Source organism: Herpailurus yagouaroundi, unplaced genomic scaffold, assembly GCF_014898765.1.
Source record: "Herpailurus yagouaroundi ecotype Mexico unplaced genomic scaffold, PumYag 162451, whole genome shotgun sequence".
Classification (NCBI taxonomy): domain Eukaryota; kingdom Metazoa; phylum Chordata; class Mammalia; order Carnivora; family Felidae; genus Herpailurus; species Herpailurus yagouaroundi.
The window spans coordinates 54,060-75,290 of record NW_024423179.1 but is presented as its reverse complement, the minus strand read 5'-3'; the positions used below and the strand labels follow the sequence as shown (position 1 = coordinate 75,290).

The 21,231-nt window shown below is 38.0% G+C and overlaps 1 protein-coding gene across 2 annotated transcripts in view; it reads left to right on the top strand.

Moving 5' to 3' along the window:
* Positions 1 to 698: 698 nt before the first annotated feature.
* The window catches only part of LOC121026776 (thrombospondin type-1 domain-containing protein 7A-like), a 55,602-nt gene continuing 35,069 nt past the window's right edge, over positions 699 to 21,231 (top strand). The window contains exons 1-2 of one of the 2 annotated variants that reach the window (XM_040469552.1): positions 699 to 724; positions 2,423 to 3,255. In XM_040469552.1, coding sequence (XP_040325486.1) covers positions 2,441 to 3,255 — 815 coding nt within the window. In that variant the 5' untranslated portion in view covers positions 699 to 724; positions 2,423 to 2,440. Of the gene's footprint in view, positions 725 to 2,421; positions 3,256 to 21,231 lie in introns of those variants that run through there. The other variant, XM_040469551.1, reaches the window with a different exon arrangement.

Genomic DNA, 21,231 nt, shown 5'->3' with positions numbered 1-21,231 from the left:
TAGAGAACAAACTAATAGTTACCAGAAGGAATGTTGGGGGGAGGATGTGGCGATGGATTACATAGGTGATTAGGATTAAGGAGTGCCACTTGTGATGATGGCTGAGTGTTGTAAGTATTGAATCACTAAATTGCACACCTGAAACTAATATTACACTGTATACCTAAGTGGAATTTAAATTTAAACTTTAAAAAGAGACTAGCTTCTTAATAGTCCTAATCTGATTCATTAGTCTAATCTCATAATTAACATCAAAGATTGGAAAACAATAAAATATCAAGGAATTTTGCTTAATTGCCTCTGGGGTTTAGACTCTGGGTTATTTCAAGACACTTACACTTTGAAATTTATATGTGTATATATGGTTTGCTCCTAACTTGATGGTCCAACATAAATATACCTTTATATTCTTTGTTTAGAGTGGGAATAGAGATTATTGTTTTGTTTAAGCACAGTAGGAAACAGGAAAAAATGCCACAGATGTATGGAATTAAATCTAAAATTTTTTTACATATCCCTGTGTTCCTTTGAAAAGCATCTAGGTTTAGATTTCCAAACTGTATATTTAGAAAATTTCTCAGAGCATCAAGACACATGAATGTATAATTCCCTTTGACGAATTAAAAATAAAATTAAGATATCATCAGATATTGCATGATGACAGTTGTAGCAAACTCACTGACTTTCTTAGCTCATAAAGTTTTGACATCACTCTGGGAAGACTATTTCCCTAAATGTGTTTTAAGTCCCTTATAACTCTACATGTGAACTTCATAAAGTACTGAAATGGATATGCCAAATATCCATTTCATAGTTTCATGTAATAATGATTAGAAAGGATATTGACTGAAAATATTGTCCTGTTTACAACTCCGTTATTCCATTTGTAATGAAGTTGGCATCATCAAATTGTAAACATGTTCCTAGTTAAACAAAATTAAATGTTTACACATAATGAACACATTCTTCTTATTGCATTCTTTCTAGATTAGTTATTTTGCATAGGAATATCTAAGTCTCAAGCGCTGAGATCTAGGCTAAATCATAAAACTATAAGTCAGGACAAGAATCTGAAATCCAGCATATTTTTTTTTTATTCATTCAAGATGTGAACTTGGAAAATCACTTCCCCTTCTTGTCACCTGTTTTTCTCATCAGTGGAGTGAATCTGTTGGCTTCGTTTCATGGTTTTCACTTTCCAGCAGAAGTCTCATGTCTGACAAAATCTTATGCATAATATCAGCATATGTATAAATAAATAATAATAACGGAGCTTTTCTTATTGAACAACAATGATGCAGAAGGGCAGTGGAGTTTGGCTGGGGACCCTAGAGCCCAATCCTTTATGCTGGTCCTCACCTTCTGATACCACCTGTTGAAGATGACTCTAGGCTATGCCAAATAATCCCTCAAATTCCATGGACCATATTTTGAAAATCATGCAATTATATATGATCATTTTGTTTCTTTAAGATTCCAAAATAATTCTCAATTTCACAAATTGAGACGTCTCTCAAAACACTGGAATTCCTTTTGTAATTAAAAAAATGTGCAAATAAGAAGGTTTCAGTTTATGCTAAGAAGGATTCTAAGCTAAAAAGCTCACACTTCATTCTAAAGCCACTGACTTAAGTGTTCCATAAAACAGCTATATAATCCCCAATAGTTTCTATTTAGGAAACAAATAAATTGATTAAAACTCCCAAAAACCCTTTAACATACAGAAAATCATAAGAGTTCTTTAGTTAAATTTTAATTCTCCTGCCCATCTTTATCCTTCACTGGGGAGATGAGAAAAAATTAATTTGGAGGGGAGTAAATTTAAAGGCAGTATGTGCTTAAATGAAAATTTGTCACTTCCCAGCTTTGGTTACCAGAAAGTTAACACTTCTGTCAGTACACGCATATATACCCGCTAGACTCTTGTAGTCACAGTATGTGCAGAATTAGAAAATGAGAAAGAGGAGAATACGTTCTACAAAATCCTTAACTGCTCTGGAAAAGAGAAGCCTATAGGAGCTGAAGTTGTTCACAAGGGGCCACCTTCCTTGCCTGTTACTGACATGGATTTGATAGTTACAAGACGAGGAGTAATGTTTGCACTGTGACTAATTCCTGATGTCCTTTATGAGCAAGGGTCCTCCACCTAAAATTAAGGAAATGAAGAAAAGCAATCCTAATAATCCCAAAAGGACCTGAAATGAACGTGTCCCAGAAGTTACCGTATATAGACTCTGTGACATACTTCTCCCTTTGCAAAACTACTGAGTGCAGATCATTACCTTCCAGCAGTCATGTGCAGAGACCTACTTTATAACACTTCAGGGAGACTTAACGTACTAGATCTTGACATGTCTTTCCGGAAAGTGAAATAATTTACAGTTTTCTTCCAGTGGCACTGTTAACTCTTGTATCATTTTCAGGTCCGTGGGGCCGATGCATGGGAGATGAATGTGGCCCAGGAGGCATTCAAACCCGGGCTGTGTGGTGTGCTCATGTGGAAGGCTGGACAACGTTACACACAAACTGTAAACAGGCCGAGAGACCCAGTAATCAGCAAAACTGTTTCAAAGTGTGTGACTGGCACAAGGAGTTGTATGACTGGAGGCTGGGACCCTGGAATCACTGTCAGCCTGTGATTTCCAAAAGCCTGGAGAAACCCCTTGAGTGCGTTAAGGGGGAGGAAGGCATTCAGGTGAGAGAGATAACATGCATCCAGAAAGAGAAAGACATTCCAGCAGAGGATATCATTTGTGAGTACTTTGAGCCCAAACCTCTCCTGGAACAGGCCTGTCTCATCCCCTGCCAGCAAGACTGCATCGTGTCTGAGTTTTCTGCCTGGTCAGAATGCTCCAAGACGTGTGGCAGTGGGCTCCAGCACCGGACACGGCATGTGGTAGCACCACCCCAGTTTGGAGGCTCCGGCTGCCCGAACTTGACAGAGTTTCAGGTGTGCCAGTCCAGCCCATGTGAGGATGAAGAGACCATGTACAGCTTGCATGTGGGGCCCTGGAGCTCGTGCTCAATGCCTCACTCCAGACAAGTAAGACAGGCAAGGAGACGTGGGAAGAATAAAGAACGGGAAAAGGACCGAGGAAAAGGAGTGAAGGATCCAGAAGCCCGTGAACTTATTAAGAAGAAAAGAAACAGGAACAGACAGAACCGACAAGAGAACAAATATTGGGATATCCAGATTGGATATCAGACCAGAGAGGTTACGTGTACTAACAAGACGGGGAAGGCTGCCAATTTGAGGTAACATTTTATAACCGTTAACTGTGTGTGTGTCTCACTGTCCAAGCCATGGGCTAGAAAGTACTTAAGACTCTGCTGTACTAAGTCCTGAGATTCATATGTATACAACCTAGAATGAGCTACGCTCAAGCATAAGATTTTCTACTTAAGGCATTTGAGCTTTTGTGGGTTTCCTGACATTATTTCTGTTTTACTCATGTTTAGGCCCTGTACTACTAGAGTGAATTGAAACTTCGCTGTCCAAAAGCCATAGCATCAGTTAGTCTCCGTGAGAGGACACTACTTCTCTAAGTCAGTAGAACTGTTTCCACCTCCAATGGGGGAACAAGAAACTTACCCAGTAGCTGGAGTTTTGGGATTTTGAATTCATATACTTACTTTAGTGAGAGAAAAGCATACTTGTAATCTCTCCAAGTTCATAGCATTTTTAGAATTACCCTATAAACAAAATCTAAATAGCAACCCAGGGAGCTATACCTAAGAATAATTCTCTTTCACATTTTATAAAATGGAATAAATCTCCCCAGAGGGGGGGAAAAAAAGGAAGGACCAGAAAAAATTAAGTAGATGGTATTTAATCATGAGTAGTTTAGAAAACGTGTAATTAATTGGCTGCATGTTCTAGACAGAAATTATTTGTCAAATTATCTCTGGGTAAATAATGACTGTATTATGAAGGACTTTCTCATGTGTGATTTACTTGTTGTGAAAATATTCATTGAGGATTATTCATTGAGGATTATCTAAAGGATATGATGTTCTCTGGATATTCTAAATTTTGCTCTTGGATAAGCCAGACCATCTGGGAGTGTCTTATCTGGATCATTTGCATAATTGCTTTTTCTGAACTATTTATGCAGTTATGACTTGGACTAAACGGAGTGAAATTATGGTAGCATCAGTCAGAATTTTATATCATATTTATTGTAGAAATGACATTGAAAGTGTCATCTCCTCCATCACACAGTCTGTTCTCTTGATTAAAAACACATAAGATAAATTTCACAGAAGTCTCAACCCATGTGCTGCTGGCGAGCAGCTCAGTGGCTTTCCTCGTGGCCCTGGAAATCTTATACCAGATCACATGTGCCTGTTTGCTTTGGCTCCTGGGAACATGAATAGGACTGTGCGGCAGGCACGTTGCTTACTACCATAACCCGCTGGCTTCGTCTTTTTCTCTCCCCCATTATTTTCCTTCCTTCATTGCTACCTAGTGATTTTGCTATCTGTGGATTTTGAAAGCTGGTTTTAAAGCCTTTTTAGTGCAGGGTATAGTTTAAATAAATGAGTAAACAAATGAACACTTGACTTATCTAGACAGTAGTTTCTCTATAGCGTTCCTTTGGTCACCATTTTTAGGATATGTCCAGTCCTTCCCCTGTTTGTACTTAGACAGTTGTATTTTCTCTCAGCCACACCAGTAATCTTTCTTTTCTTCATCTCGTGGTATTGGTCCTGTCTTGGTCGGTCTTGGTCTCGTTAATGGTTGCTTGACATCTTGCCTTGATCCTCCAGGTTCCTACAACTCCTTACATGTATGTGTCTGTATATGTGTTCACTTCTGATTCTATATCCAGTTCAATCCCTGTTTTATTCTTTTCTGACTATTCTTATCCTAGTGATTTCCTGATCTCTTTTCCTGAAGTATTATAGTTATGTTAGTTACTTGGCCCGCACTAAGTAATTAAATGAGCCTCCAAGGCAACTTGAGGTGTCTCCTGCTGTCACTGAGTTAACGTGCTGTAGACATTTAATTTAATGTTGACCAGTCAATTAAAAGTATAATTAGGAAAGTACCTACCATTGCATAGAGCCTAATATTCCCATTTAGTTGTTTGAAATAAGCAAACACATTTAAAAATCAGTAGATCATTTGTCAGATGCTTAGATTCTATTAGAAATAGCCTATCTAACAACAAAATGGCAATTACCTATATGTTATAACTTATTAGGCCATAGATTAAGCTTTACATTAAATTGGTTATTAATGTCTCTTGCATTTAAGAATTATATATAAGAATATATATGAATAAATATATATGATTAAGAAAGTTAAAGTCTCAGGGAAGAAGGGACAAAAATCAGGTATTTTGACCTATGTTTTGCTCAAACTTTCCACCACATCAGTGAAGCTAATGAAATTAAGAGTAAATGGTCAATGCCAACAATTCTGCTTAATTGTAGCAGAATTACTGCCAGAACTTGCAAGTTGAAGATGATAGATCTGCCCTACTTGTTGCTTTCAAACAGACTGATATCAATAAGAATGAAAAATACAAATGAAAGTCTATTCTTTCATGACAATAGGAAACAGTCACAGTCTCAAGTCGCAAATGATTTAGAGATTTAGAGAATGTGATAAAATTAACTAACTGAAGGAAGACACTTAGAAGGGTGTTCTGTCTTTGCAACTTCTGTGAACACTCAAAATTTCTGAGTAGCCTGAACTTTGTGAGGGCTAAGCTAATGACACCTCATCACTATGGCATGGTCTGAGTTAAGAGAAAGGGCTGCTGGAACATCTTTGAGTTTGTTTGAAAACAGAATGGCATAATAGGCAAGACTGAATAAGAAGCTCACTATGCCATTACTGCCAAGAAAGGACTACCAGTTTGATGGACTGATGGACTAACGGTTGGTGGCCAGTGGACAAGAATTCTAAATCACTACACACATACCAGGACACAAGGAGCTTCCCTATGAACTAGTTAGTGAGTTTCAGCCAAGCTTAAGTATAGTACTGCCCCAAGCCTAGAGTTGATACGAAAGTAAGGGCAAACATTTCTCCAAGAAACTAAAAATAGTAAAGGAAATATGATATTTCCAAACCAAAAACAGAAAGAAGAGTTAAGAATATTGAATAAGCTTAACTCATGAATTGAATGAATGATTTGGCAGAGCTCAAATGGAGGGGAATTGGAAAACAAGAAGAAGTAGAATTAACATTAGAACTAAAAATGGAAAAATATCTTGTGAAGAAGAGGCAGTGATAGAACAGTTTAAGACCATATAACTGAACTGTAAATTTTAAAAAATGATGGTTATGGAAACAAGCAAGGGAGATCCCTATATGAAACTCTGGTGTTCCTGAAGGTAGGACCACGAGAAGAATTAGAATAGGAAAAAACAAAAACCAAACACCAAATGTAACAGGAAAAACAACACAAAGGTATCATAGAAGACATTCCTGAATTTAATCCATAGATTGAAATTGCACATGGGTAATAATTCTTCTAGAAGAGGTTGAAATAACATCCTTATGGAAGAACTGGTATAGAATAAAGAAAAAGAGATATCAGACTCTCAGCCAGCATAATACTCAAATTCTGAAACACTAGAAGTATTTCTGTTGTAGTAAAAAACAACAAAGGATAGCACATTAACTCCAGTCTTAGTTAACGTTGATCTGTAAGTACTAGTTAATGTAGTTGAAAAGAGAAAGAAGTAAAAATTGGAAAGCAGATTGGGGCGCCTGGGTGGCGCAGTCGGTTAGGCGTCCGACTTCAGCCAGGTCGCAATCTCGCGGTCCGTGAGTTCGAGCCCCGCGTCAGGCTCTGGGCTGATGGCTCAGAGCCTGGAACCTGTTTCCGATTCTGTGTCTCCCTCTCTCTCTGCCCCTCCCCCGTTCATGCTCTGTCTCTCTCTGTCCCAAAAATAAATAAACGTTGAAAAAAAATATAAAAAAAAAAAAATTGGAAAGCAGATGGAAAAATTAAGATTTTTTTCCCCCCAGAGATTATGAATATGCCCTGAAAAACTCAAGAGAATCAATTAAAAATATAAAAATAAAGTAACTCTTGGGGGGGGGGGTTGATTGACACAAAATAATATAAAAACAATCAACTTATTTCCTAAATACACATAACTATTAAACATGATGGAAACAGAAGATTAAAATATTCCACTTAAAAAAATTAAAAAGACAGAAATAAATCTGTGGATAAACCTAACTATAAAAGTTCTACACAGAACACCAGACTTGGAAACATAAAAAAGATGTGTGCCTATCCAGAACACTTACTAAATATACCCATGGTCCCCACATTTTTACTTTAAAACTTATAAGGGAAAAATAAGCATTACAAGACAGACCAAGAAAATTTTTAAAAAATAAAAGTAGAGAGAAAAAACTAATGTCCCCAAATAGTTACATGTATTTTATTCTATGAAAATAATAACAACAAATTTATGTAAGTGCATGAATAGATCAAACAGAAAAGAGTCTAGAAAGAAGATCTCCAAAACCCTATAAAACATTGCCTTTGGTGAGAAATTATTTAGTTTGTTTTGTTTGGGGGGCTGGTGCTTAACCATGTAAATGAATAAGAATTAAAAAGAAAAAGAAGAATAATTATATGCCTTTGATACTCATTATACCAAAACGAAGACCAGGTATTTCCAGTACTTAAAAATTTTTCTTTATAATGCTAGAAGAAAGGGTAAAAATTTTAAAGGAAAAGGAGGATATTTTAGGTGACAGAATGCAGAGATCATGCAGGAAATATTCAATTAGATTTTTAAAAAAGAGAAAATTTTGCTCAAGGAAAATATTAATGAAGTTAAAACCCAGGTAGCAAACTGAGAAAATATATTTGAACATTTACTTGGCAAAGAACTAATTTTCTTAATACTTAAAGAATTCATTAAGAAAAGGGTCAAAACGTAATTGAAAATGAGCTGAAAATTAAGAGACTGAAAAGACAAGTTACAGACTGGTAGAAAATGTTTTTGGAAGGCTTTGCTGATAAAGGACTGTTATCAAGAACATACAAAGAACTCTTAAAACTCAACAATAAGAAAACAAATAACCTTATTCAAAAATAGGCCATAGACCTTCCCACCTCACCAAAGAAGATACACAAATGGAAAAGAAGCATATGAAAAGATATATCATAGTAGATCAAGGAAATACACATTAAAACAACACAGAAATACGACTCCACACTTATTAAAATGCCCAAAATCCAGAACACTGGCAACACCAGGTGCTGGTGAAAATGTGACCATTGCTGGTAGGAATGCAAAATGGTTACAGTCATTTTTCAAGACAGCCTGCCAGTTTCTTATAACACTAAACATACTCTTTACCATATGATCTAGCAATTGTGCTCATTGGTATTTACCCAAAGGAACGGAAAACTTATATCCACACAGAAATCTACAGAGAGATGTTTATATAACAACTTTATTCACAGTTGCCAAAACATGAAGGCAACCAAGATGTCCTTGAGAAGATGAATGGATAAAAAGCTGTAACACATTCAGACAATGGAATATTATTCAGTGTTAAAAAGAAAGGAACTATGCATCCATGAAGAGACATGGAAGAAACTAAATGCATAATTACCAAGTGAAAGAAAAGGCTATATTCTGTGTGAATCCAACTATGTGACATTATGGAAAAGGCAAAACTGTGGAGACCATGAAAAGAGCAGCTGTGTTTTCAGGGTTAGGTGAGAGGGAGAGATGAACAGAGGGAGCACAAGGAATTTTAGGGGAATGAAACTATTCTGTATGATAGATATATGCCATTATACTTTTGCCCAAACCCATAAAATGTAGAACACCAAAGGTTAACTGCAGTGTAAACTATGGACTTTGAGTGATTATGATGTATTAATGTAAGTTCCATTCTAGTGAGTGACGTTGATATTGGGGGAGGCTATCCATGTATGAGGGCAGAGGGTTTATTTTTACTTTGCACTTAAGAGTACTTAAGAGTACTTTGCACTCAATTTTGCTGTGAACCTGTAACTGTTCTAAAAATTAAAATCAGCAAAGGACAGGATCAGGGCACAGAAAATATGCTAATCCTCAGTCATCATTAAGAAATTAAAAAAATTACATCCCATTTTCACCTCTCAGATTAGTAAATAAAATGTTCCATAGTATGTCAGGGATCACTAAGACAGCCTCTTGTTTTGGTAATTCACTAGAAGGACTCACAGATTCAGCATATAGTTAAATTTATGTCTGAGATTCATCACAGTGAAAGGATACAAACCAAAATCATAAAGAAAAACGGGCATGGGGAGAAGTCTGTAGGAAACACTCTATAAAGTTCTGTTGGAAATGTTGAGCTACCAGAGTCTTCTCCCTGTGGAAATTAACAGCCTACACTAATTCCTCCAGCAAAGAGTTGCAGCAAAATTGTGTAAGGCATTATCTGCTAGGGAAGTTTATTAGAGACTCAGTGTCCCAAATTTTTATTGGATCATGTAGGCACCCTCTGCCTAGCATATAGGAAAGCCAAATGTTCTCCATAAAGCACATTGTTTATATGAACAAAGTAAGCATAGTGAACAACTTTGTCATTTATCACAATTTTCTCATTTACAGAAAAAATTTTTTAGCAGTGTAAAGAACTGTTTACCAGTTAAGTTTCCATATACCTACCAAGGGCCAACCCTGCTAGCAAGTCTTTTTAAGGATAGAAGTCTGAGACTTGATATTTTATTAATAATCATATTTAACATTAAGGAATTGGGGAAACTAGACATATTCTTGGTGGGGACAAAAATTGGTGCAACCTTTTTGAAAAATACTTTTGCAGTATGTATCAAAATTTAAAAAGGACACTACCTTTGTCAGTGATTCTGTATGATATTCTTCTAAATAGATGTACAACTCTCACTGTAGCATGATTTACCATAGCAAAACAATCTAAATTCCACCAGGAAAAGGACTAGTTAAATCAAGGTGCTTCCATGTATGGAATATGTAGTTACTACTAAGTGAGGTAGATTATCTCAGTCACGGTTGTTATAACAAAGTAGCATTGGCTAGGTGACTTATAAACAACAGAAATTTATTTTTCATTGTCCTGAAGGCTAAGAAATCCAAGATCAAGGCACCAACAGATTCACTATCTAGTAAAAGCTCTATTCCGGGTTGTAGATCTCTGGCTTTTTCATTGAATCCTCACATGGGCACAGAAAAGGAGAGAGCACTCTGGGGTCCCTTTTTAAGAGTACTAATCTCATTCATGAGGTCTCCACCTTGTGACCTGATTAGCTCCTAATACTATCACATTAGGGGTTAAGATTTTAAAATATGAATTTTGGTGGACACACACATTCAGTCCATTGCAGTAATTGATTTGTAAATAAAAATGAGGGAGTAAAGGCAGTTTTATTCCACTCCCCTGCCTTTAAATCAACCAGAAACACCATTAAAAGAAATAAACACTTCTGTATATAGGAGAAAGAAAGAAAGAAAGAAAGAAAGAAAGAAAGAAAGAAAGAAAAAGAAAGAAAGAAAGAAAGAAAGAAAGAAAGAAAGAAAAGGAAAGAAAAGAAAGGAAGAGAGGGGAGAGAGGGAGAGAGGAAAGTAGAAAGGGAGGGAGGGAAGAAAAGAAAGAGGGGGAGGGAGAGGAAGGAAGGAAAGAAAGGAAAAAAGAAAGAAAATGGAAAGGAATTTAAGACCTGAGGCCTGAAAGAGATTCCTGTAAAGTGATTAGGATACAATCCCAAAAGGCTCATTCAAGAATCCTTTCATTGATTCTCTCAGTTGGGGATGGGTGGGAGGACAGCACAGACAGGCAACTGAGGATATGGAGGAAGTTCCCTTAAGAGCTGATTCTTTACCACAGAATCACAGACATGTAGCTGGAGGAACATTTCAGCCCGAATGTTACTTGCCTGGTCTCCTGGCTAAGAGAAGCTGTCAATGAAGTGGAGAAAGTGAGTAGTGAAGGCGGACATCTCCAGATTATAGCAAGCATACCCTGAGATTTAGGCTTTGCTATGAGCCACCCTCACCTTTGGAGAGTTTAGCTGGTGCACATAGCCTCTTCCTGAAATAAAGACCTGAATCTGTATATCAAAGATATAACATGTTTCAGGAAGGAGTATAAAATCTGCTCTAAGTAATACGAGAAACATCTAGTGGAAGTAGCAAATATCTTTGAACATGCCTTATTTTGTTGTATTGTCTGGCAAAGGCAGTTAATTATAATTATAAATCCACTGGAAGTGTTGCCAGGAAGTATGGGAAATTCCGTTTGGTAAATTCCTGAGGGAATAAGACAGATTTGGGATCTAAAACAGATTTCTCGTGGCTAAGCCAAAAAAACAAAAACAAAAAGCAAAAGAACCCAAAAAAAACCCAAAAAACAAAATGAGATCTATGCAGTTTTTAGATAACCCAGTAAAGCAGACATTTATTTTAGGCACAAATATATAAGGGCAAAAAATAACTAGGTCTCATAAATATAGTCAGCTAATCTTTGTCAAAGGAGCAGAGGCAGTACACTGGAGCAAGGTCAGTCTCTTCATCATATGGTGCTGGAACATATGAATATATGCAAAAAAAAAAAAAAAACCTAGACACAGCCCCTATACCCTCCACAAAAAAAAAAATAATTCAAAATGGATCATAGATCTAAGTGCAAAAGGCAAAATTATTATAAAACGTCTAGAAGGTAACATAAGAAAAAACCTAGATGACCTTGGGCACGGTGATACTTTTTTAAATATAACACGAGAGATGGTCTATGAAAGAAATAATTGGTAAATAGACCTTCATTAAAATTAAATGCTTCTGCTCTGCAGAAGTCATTGTCGAGAAGGACAAGACACAAAGAGAAAATATTTGCAAATGACTCATCTGATAAAAGGATTTATCCAAAATATACAAAGAACTCTTAAAACGGAATAAGAAAACATCCTGATTAAAAAATCGACCAAAGACCAACGTCACCAAAAAAATTCACTTGGCAAATGAGTGTATGAAATGATGCTCTACAGTGTAGGTCATCAGAGAAATGCAAATTAAAGCAATGAGATACTGCAACACACCTGTTAGAATAGCCAAAATCCAGAACACTGGAAATACCAAATGCTGGTGAGGATCTATAAAGCAACAAGAATTCCAGTCGCTGCTGGTGGGAATCCAACATGGTACATCCACTGTGGAAGACGGTTTGGAGGTTTTTTACAAAACTAAACACCCTTCCATATGATCCAGCAACCACACTCCTTGAAATTTACCCAAAGGAACTGAAAACTTACATCCATACAATATCTACATAGTGTTGTCAGGTATTAGGTAGGAAAGAGAAATGAATAGGGAAAGTACATAACTTTTAGGGGAATAAAAATAGTCTCGATGACGTTATAATGACAGGTATATGCCATTGTATATTTGTGCAAACCAGTGGAATGTACAACACAAGAGTTAACTATGATGTAAAGCATGGATTTTGAATGATTATGGTATGTCAGTGTAGCTTCGTCCTTTGTAAAAAATACACCATTCTCATGAGTGTTGTGAAATGAGGGAACCTGTGCATGTGTGGAGATAGAATACGGGAAATCTCTATGCCTTTTTCTTAATTTTGTTGTAAATCTAACACTCACAAAAAATAAAGTCTAAAAAACTGACTAAAGCATGACAAGAATAATCTAGTATCCATGGAAAAATGGACACATTAGAGTATTTTTCCATCATTTTATCAATTATATTTTTCCTTTTAGTCTTTAGATGAAGTCAGTCTTAGTATTTCAGACAGCAATGAATAATATGTGGCTTTGTGAAATTTTGTTCTAAACTCATACTTTTCTGACATACCCTTTCATCTTCAAAATTATATTTGTTAAGATAAAACCGTATTTCTTCGCAACACAGTCATTTTGTGCCTAACTCCAGTTTTACCTTCCAATACTAGTTGTTAACTACTCCCTCCTTCTCTTTAAGGATTGCTGTTGAAAATAGTGACGGAAAAGTTGAATATGAAGTTACTGGCTTCGCAATACCAACAAAACAAAACAACTGGTTGAATCGATAAGAGAATTTTAAGTAATAGACAGGTAGGGAGAAATAATAAAAATAGAGAAACCTGTATATCCATGGCCACACAATGTTGAGCAAATAATTTAAACTCTCTGGGATTCAGCTTTTTCATGTAGAAATATGTGTGAAAGGAGTCAACAATGAGGGCGGGTGGGAGAGAGCTGAAAAAAAAATCTGAAAGCCCCCCAAGTCTTGTGATTCCTGTGAACTCTGAGCAAAAACTGTACCTGAAATTATAGGTCTAAAATCCCATGGATCTTCCTTGGCAGAAAGCTAATTAATTTGGACATGTTGTAGAAATCAATTCGTAGTGAAAATCAGAATGAATTGATACATAGTGCGTGTGGACCAAGACAAGGCTCAATCTTGAAAGTAACTGCACGGTTTTTACTTAGCGGATGTGCTGCTGAGTTCCTGAGGGCCCATTCCTGCAGGATGACTTTGTGAATCAGTGAACTTGAAAATCTAATTCTAACCTTACCAAAAAGAAGGGAGTAAAATTGCCCACTGTTTGAAGTAATACTGACTACTTTTAGGTTACTCAGAATCCATTTATAAAATTACTACTTCTCATGCATAAATAGCAGGCTTTCAGATTTAAAAACTTTCTGTAACATTCCATGTATTGATTTGCCTGCCATATGCTCACCATCATTTTTCACGAGCTTGCCTCAGCTGCCTGCTGCCCACAGCTGGCTGAAGAAATAGAGTCAACATGCCCACGTTCCCTTGTAGATGGTATATAGATAACAGAAGTACATGGCTTACTTGTCTCAAAATGTAGTGCTGACTGGGCAGTATGTATTTACTATCCGCCCTTCTGGATGCTGCTTAAATAGCTGGAAGCTGATCTCCGAGCAGTATCTTTTTTTTTTTTAATTTTTTTTCAATATTTATTTTTGAGACAGAGGGAGACAGCGTGTGGGTGGGGGAGGGGCAGAGAGAGAGGGAGACACAGAATCTGAAACAGGCTCCAGGCTCTGAACTGTCAGCACAGAGCCTGATGCGGGGCTCGAACCCACGAACCATGAAATCATGACCTGAGCCAAAGTCAGACGGTTAACCGACTGAGCCACCGAGGCACCCCCGAGCAGTATCTTAATAAGCCTTCCTAGTTCTCTTCTTTCTGGTCAGATCCTATCCATAGGAGACAGCAGCAGTATATAAGAAGGTGGTAAGAGAGGAATTGAGTATATATTCCTGTCTTTTTGGGCCAACAGTGGCTGAGTTCTAAAAAAAAGCTATAGCCCCTTGCCAACAGCTTTGCCCTACAGCTCTAGGTCCATTTCAGGTTTTGGTAATTTTTTTTTCCTTGGTCCCTTTATCACCTTGGAATGACAATCTTCCCATACTTATCAGTCTCAGGGTGCTTCACCATCTTTTGATTATTTCTCTGAACACTACCCACACTTAGGTTAATAATCCTTTTATTAAACTCTTGTCATTAACCCATGTGACTTTGCTATCTGTTTTCTGCTGACCCTGATGGATATAGCAGCTAGAGTACAATGTTAAGAATCAGAAAGCTACTTCTATATTGCCGTTAGTTTATGTATTAATTAATTAACTATGCATTTGTTTCATTATCTTCATCAGAGCATAAGGCATCGACATTCTGGGTGCTGAAATATATAAAAAAACAAACAAAAAAACAAAGACCCTAATCTCAAGGACCTATTCTTTGCTATGGAAAGACTGACACAAAAAGGCAATAAAGTATTAGTACTTTAAGATACTACCAGTATCATAGTACTTTAAGATACTAAGATAGTACCAGTGCTATCTTATGTCTAACTAGAGGGAGTATATGCAGTGACAACTGAGACAGCAAGTTCTTCCTGGTGGGAGGTTGACAGGATCAGAAATAGCTTCATAGAGGAAATGCTACTAAGGCTAAGGATTAGTAGATATGCCTAAAGTAGGGGAGGATGATGAAAAAAAAAAATATGGGAACAGTAAGAGCAAAGGCCCTGAGATTTGCATCAGTAATGATTCATTGAGTGAGGATATGATTTACACAGATCAATCACACATGTAGAGATTTCCTTATAAAGGAATGAGAATCTAGACTATAGGAAAAGTCAGGCAAATCTTGGAGGTCAAGCTTAAGTGTTTAGGTTTTCTGTCCTGTGTGTCAGTCATTTCCACATTTATTAGAAACCGTGTTTTGAGCACACTCCAATATAGGCAGTATTTATTTATAAACTAAATCCATGCACTATTAAAAAATACATAACACTACTAAAAATCATAAGAATTAAAACTAAAAGAAATAAGAAAACAGTACTAATGTTTTGCTAATCATTGTCTTTTTTTTGAGAGAGAGAGAGCACACACACGCATGCATATGAGTGGGGGAGGGGCAGAAGGAGAGAGAGAGAGAGAGAGAGAGAGAGAGAATCCTAGAATCCTAGAATCCTAAGCAGGCTCCATGCCTAGAGCAGAGCTCCAAACAGATCCCAATCTCACTACTGTGAGGTCATGACCTGAGCGGAAATCAAGAGTCTGACGCTTAATCCACTAAGCCACCAGGTGCCCCTATGTTATCTTTACCTAAAACATTAAGGCAAACCACAAAGAGGTTTATTATTAGTGGTAGAGATTTTTAGTCTAACGTAAATTATTTATAAGTATGTATTTTATAAATCTATATAATACATAAATTAAAAATATTTCAATATATGCACATATTTAGTTTTATATATATAAATAAAAACTTTTTAAATTTGACAGTGGAAACTCATGAATATGATTACCAAGTTATATGGATATTATAATTAACCTAATAAACAATTATTAATTAAGCAAGTACTGTGTGTCCAACATTGACCAGGTACAGAATTAACTTTGCAATTATGTAAAACATGATTTTTTATATTTAAATATTTTTAGAAGATCACTGTGTATAAATTAAAGCAGGTATTACTATTCCTACATTATAGATAGCAAAAGTTGAGTACAAGAAGTTTTAAGTAACTCGCCTAGGTCACCCAAAAGAGCACAAAAGCAGAGGGGCAGCAAAAAAGCCTTGAGCAGGGCCAAGGTCTGAGTGCAAGGTCTGAGTGCTACTCTGGGTATCTAGGTGAAAGGTGCTTCACGTGAAAGCATATCTTTTTTTTTTTTTTAATGTTTCTTTATTTTTTGAGAGAAAGAGAGAGCATGTGCACACATGAACGAGAGAGGGAGGGGCAGAGAGAGAGGGAGAGATCTCAAGCAGGCTCTTCACTGTCACTGTAGAGCCCCATGCGGGGCAAAATCTCACAACTGTGAGATAATGATGTGAGCTGAAATCAACAGTCAGTTGCTTAATGACTGAGCTCCCCAGGCACCGCTCACGTGAAAACATTTCTAGGAGGAAGCTTGGTCTCAGTGTCAACAGATGAGAACATATTTCAAGGCTTGAAGTGTATCCTTTTTTGAAATAGGCTTCTTGATACCTTTTGTTTTAGGGGACATATCTCTTCCTTAAATATTGTGAGGTTACTCCACTAGTTTCTGAGCATTAGTCTATTTAGTTTAACCTTTGGTACATTTATAAACATCCTCACTTATGTTGTCTGTTTACTCCTGTTTGTATTCCTTGAAGCCACTCAACTATTCGGTCACAACTATCAAGTAGTTAGCACTGATAATGGCAAATTAAAGGCTAGTATTGTCAACATTCACCTATAAACTAGCAAATTCTTTTGACCATGATACCAGTGTGACTACCAGAGTCACTTCCCACAGCCTGATACGTGATGGTTTCATCATGCCCAAGATAGGTTCACCTTTCCTGTACCTCCCTCTGTCATCTCACAGGAGCATTTTTGGTTTAAATGATGGCCTATTATGGAACAGTTGAATAAAAGGAAGCTCATGAGTAGCATTTAAAACTATTTAAGTTAAAATATTTGGGACCAGGGACTAACCATAAACTGAATTATAGATGTCACCATTTAATCATCCTTCACATAAACTTTTAGTAAAGTCCATTCCAATTTCCTCACTTTTCCTTGGAGCCGTCCTTAATAACATCTTCCATTTGACTGTTCTAAGTTTAACTTTCTTCCTTGAGCTTGTGTGAGAACAAATTTCCTTGAGCTGGCACTATCTTGAGCAGCCTGGCTGCAGTTTGGGGCAATGACCTTGCATCTCCTGAACAACTGTGACCTCACCCATTGTTTTCATCTATTTGCTGGAATTCTACTACTTTTATGTGGGTTGTACTGAGTCTCCCTCTAAATGGAATATAACAAGGAGGGATTTAAATAGGAGGAAATGCTTTCAAAAGGGGAAAAAAAGTTCACATAGCATAAGGAATTTACTAAATTATTAATGTACTATTTGTATAACCTAATTAAGAATATGCTCACTCTTTTAGAGTTGACTAATATGTTGTATTAGTTATTTTGTGAGTTTCGTTACCTTCTTAAAATTCTTCCTTCTATATTAAGCATAATTTTAAGCCTCTACTTTCACGTTGGCCTTGCTCTGTTCTTTATTTTTCTGATCTTCAGTCATCTTAATATAGAGTGATTAATTTTTTCCCAAAAGTTTATTTGGCAGTTATTTTCTTCTCTATTTAGTATGAATATGTGGTCAGTGATACAAGATTTTAAAGGTTGTGACCAGGAAAATTTTGTTTAATAGTATTTACAAGGACAGCAATTGAATTGTGAATGAGAAAAATAACTGTGCTGTGCTTAATACAAGAAACCATTGTACTGAAAAGATCTTGGAATGTTGGTACAGTCATGTACAGTATAAAGTACTGGGACAGACAAAGCAGAATTTTGCAGAAGAAAAATCAGTTACGACCACTGATAGTTGAGTTTACATTAGTTTTCTTCTTTGGTTTAAATAAAAAGAAAGTTTTCAAAATGCTACTCATGGACATAAACCAGACCACTAACCGCCATATATATGAATACACATGAGCTCCTATTGATGGGTGGATAAAAATAGAGATGGTAAGGATTCCGGAAGATGGCGGCGTAGGAGGACGCTGGGCTCACCGTGCGTCCTGCTGATCACTTAGATTCCACCTACACCTGCCTAACTAACCCAGAAAACCACCAGAGGATTAGCAGAACGGAGTCTCCGGAGCCAAGCGCAGACGAGAGGCCCACGGAAGAGGGTAGGAAGGGCGGTGAGGGGTGCACGCTCCACGGACTGGCAGGAGGGAGCCGGGGCAGAGGGGCGGCTCGCCAGCCAAGCAGAGCCCCCGAGTCTGGCTGGCAAAAGCGGAGAAGATGGTTGGTCAGAGTGTGTTCCGACAGCAAGCGCGACTTAGCGGCTGGGAGGTCATAAGTTAACAGCTCTGCTCGGAAAGCGGGAAGGCTGGAGGACAAAGGGAGGGAGAGCTGCTGAGCCCCCGGACGACAGAGCTCAGTTTGGTGGGGAACAAAGGCGCTCGCCAGTGCCATCTCCCCCGCCCATCCCCCAGCCAAAATCCCAAAGAGAACCAGTTCCTGCCAGGGAACTTGCTCACTCTGCGCAAACACCCAACTCTGCAGTTCTGCGGAGCCAAACCTCTGGCAGCGGATCTGACTCCCTCCAACTGCCACAGGGCCCCTCCTGAAGTGGATCACCTAAGGAGAAGCAAGCTGAGCCTGCCCCTCCTGCCCCTGTGCACCTTGCCTACCCACCACAGGTAACACGCCAGATCCCCAGCATCACAAGCCTGGCAGTGTGCAAGTAGCCCAGACAGGCCACCCCACCCCACAGTGAATCCCGCCACTAGGAGAGGGGAAGAGAAGGCACACACCAGCCTGACTGTGGCCCCAGCGGTGGGCTGGGGGCAGACATCAGGTCTGACTGCGGCTCCTCCCACCAACTCCAGTTATACACCACAGCACAGGGGAAGTGCCCTGCAGGTCCAGGGCACCATGGTCCTTGGTCATCCAAAATGACCAAGCGGAAGAATTCCCCTCAGAAGAATCTCCAGGAAATAACAACAGCTAATGAGCTGATCAAAAAGGATTTAAATAATATAACAGAAAGTGAATTTAGAATAATAGTCATAAAATTAATCGCTGGGCTTGAAAACAGTATAGAGGACAGCAGAGAATCTCTTGCTACAGAGATCAAGGGACTAAGGAACAGTCATGAGGAGCTGAAAAACGCTTTAAACGAAATGCAAAACAAAATGGAAACCACGGCTGCTCGGATTGAAGAGGCAGAGGAGAGAATAGGTGAACTAGAAGATAAACTTATGGAAAAAGAGGAAGCTGAGAGAAAGAGAGATAAAAAAAATCCAAGAGTATGAGGGGAAAATTAGAGAACTAAGTGATACACTAAAAAGAAATAATATACGCATAATTGGTATCCCAGAGGAGGGAGAGAGAGGGAAAGGTGCTGAAGGGGTACTTGAAGAAATTATAGCTGAGAACTTCCCACATCTGGGGAAGGAAAAAGGCATTGAAATCCAGGAGGCATAGGGAACTCCCTTCAGACGTAACTTGAATCGATCTTCTGCACAACATATCATAGTGAAACTGGCAAAATACAAGGATAAAGACAAAATTCTGAAAGCAGCAAGGGATAAACGTGCCCTCACATATAAAGGGAGACCTATAAGACTCTTGACTGATCTCTCTTTTGAAACTTGGCAGGCCAGAAAGAATTGGCACGATATCTTCAGTGTGCTAAACAGAAAAAAATATGCAGCCGAGAATCCTTTATCCAGCAAGTCTGTCATTTAGAATAGAAGGAGAGATAAAGGTCTTCCCAAACAAACAAAAACTGAAGGAATTTGTCACCACTAAACCAGCCCTACAAGGCATCCTACGGGGGATCCTGTGAGACAAAGTACCAGAGACATCACTACAAGCATAAAACATACAGACATCACAATGACTCTAAACTTCTTTCTAGAATAACACTGAATGTAAATGGATTAAATGCGCCAACCAAAAGACATAGGGTATCAGAATGGATAAAAAAACAAGACCCATCTATTTGCTGTCTACAAGAGACTCATTTTAGACCTGAGGACACCTTTAGATTGAGAGTGAGGGGATGGAGAACTATTTATCATGCTACTGGAAGCCAAAAGAAAGCTGGAGTAGCCATACTTATATCAGACAAACAGACTTTAAATTAAAGGCTGTAACAAGAGATGAAGAAGGGCATTATATAATAGTGACAGGGTCTATCCATCAGGAAGAGCTAACAATTATAAATGTCTATGCGCCGAATACCAGAGCGCCCAAATATATAAAACAATTACTCATAAACATAAGCAACCTATTGATAAGAATGTGGTAATTGCAGGGGACTTTAACACCCCACTTACAGAAATGGATAGGTCATCTAGACACACGGTCAATAAAGAAACAAGGGCCCTGAATGATACATTGGATCAGATGGACTTGACAGACCTATTTAGAACTCTGCATCCCAAAGCCACAGAATATACTTTCTTCTCGAGTGCACATGGAACATTCTCCAAGATAGATCATATACTGGGTCACAAAACAGCCCTTCATAAGTTTACAAGATTGAAATTATACCATGCATACTTTCAGACCACAATGCTATGAAGCTTGAAATCAACCACAGGAAAAAGTCTGGAAAACCTCCAAAAGCATGGAGGTTAAAGAACACCCTGCTAAAGAATGAGTGGGTCAACGAGGCAATTAGAGAAGAAATTAAAAAATATATGGAGGGGCGCCTGGGTGGCGCAGTCGGTTAAGTGTCCGACTTCAGCCAGGTCACGATCTCATGGTCCGTGAGTTTGAGCTCTGTGTCAGGCTCTGGGCTGATGGCTCAGAGCCTGGAGCCTGTTTCCAATTCTGTGTCTCCCTCTCTCTCTGCCCCTCCCCCGTTCATGCTCTGTCTCTCTCTGTCCCAAAAATAAAAATAAAACGTTGAAAATAAATAAATAAATAAAAAATATATGGAAACAAATGAAAATGAAAATACAACAATCCAAATGCTTTGGGATGCAGCAAAGGCAGTCCTGAGAGAAAAATACATTGCATTCCAGGCCTATCTCAAGAAACAAGAAAAATCCCAAATACAAAATCTAACAGCACACCTAAAGGAAATAGAAGCAGAACAGCAAAGGCAGCCTAAACCCAGCAGAAGAAGAGAAATAATAAAGATCAGAGCAGAAATAAACAATATAGAATCTTAAAAAACTGTAGAGCAGATCAATGAAACCAAGAGTTGGTTTTTTGTTTTTTTTGTTTTTTTTTT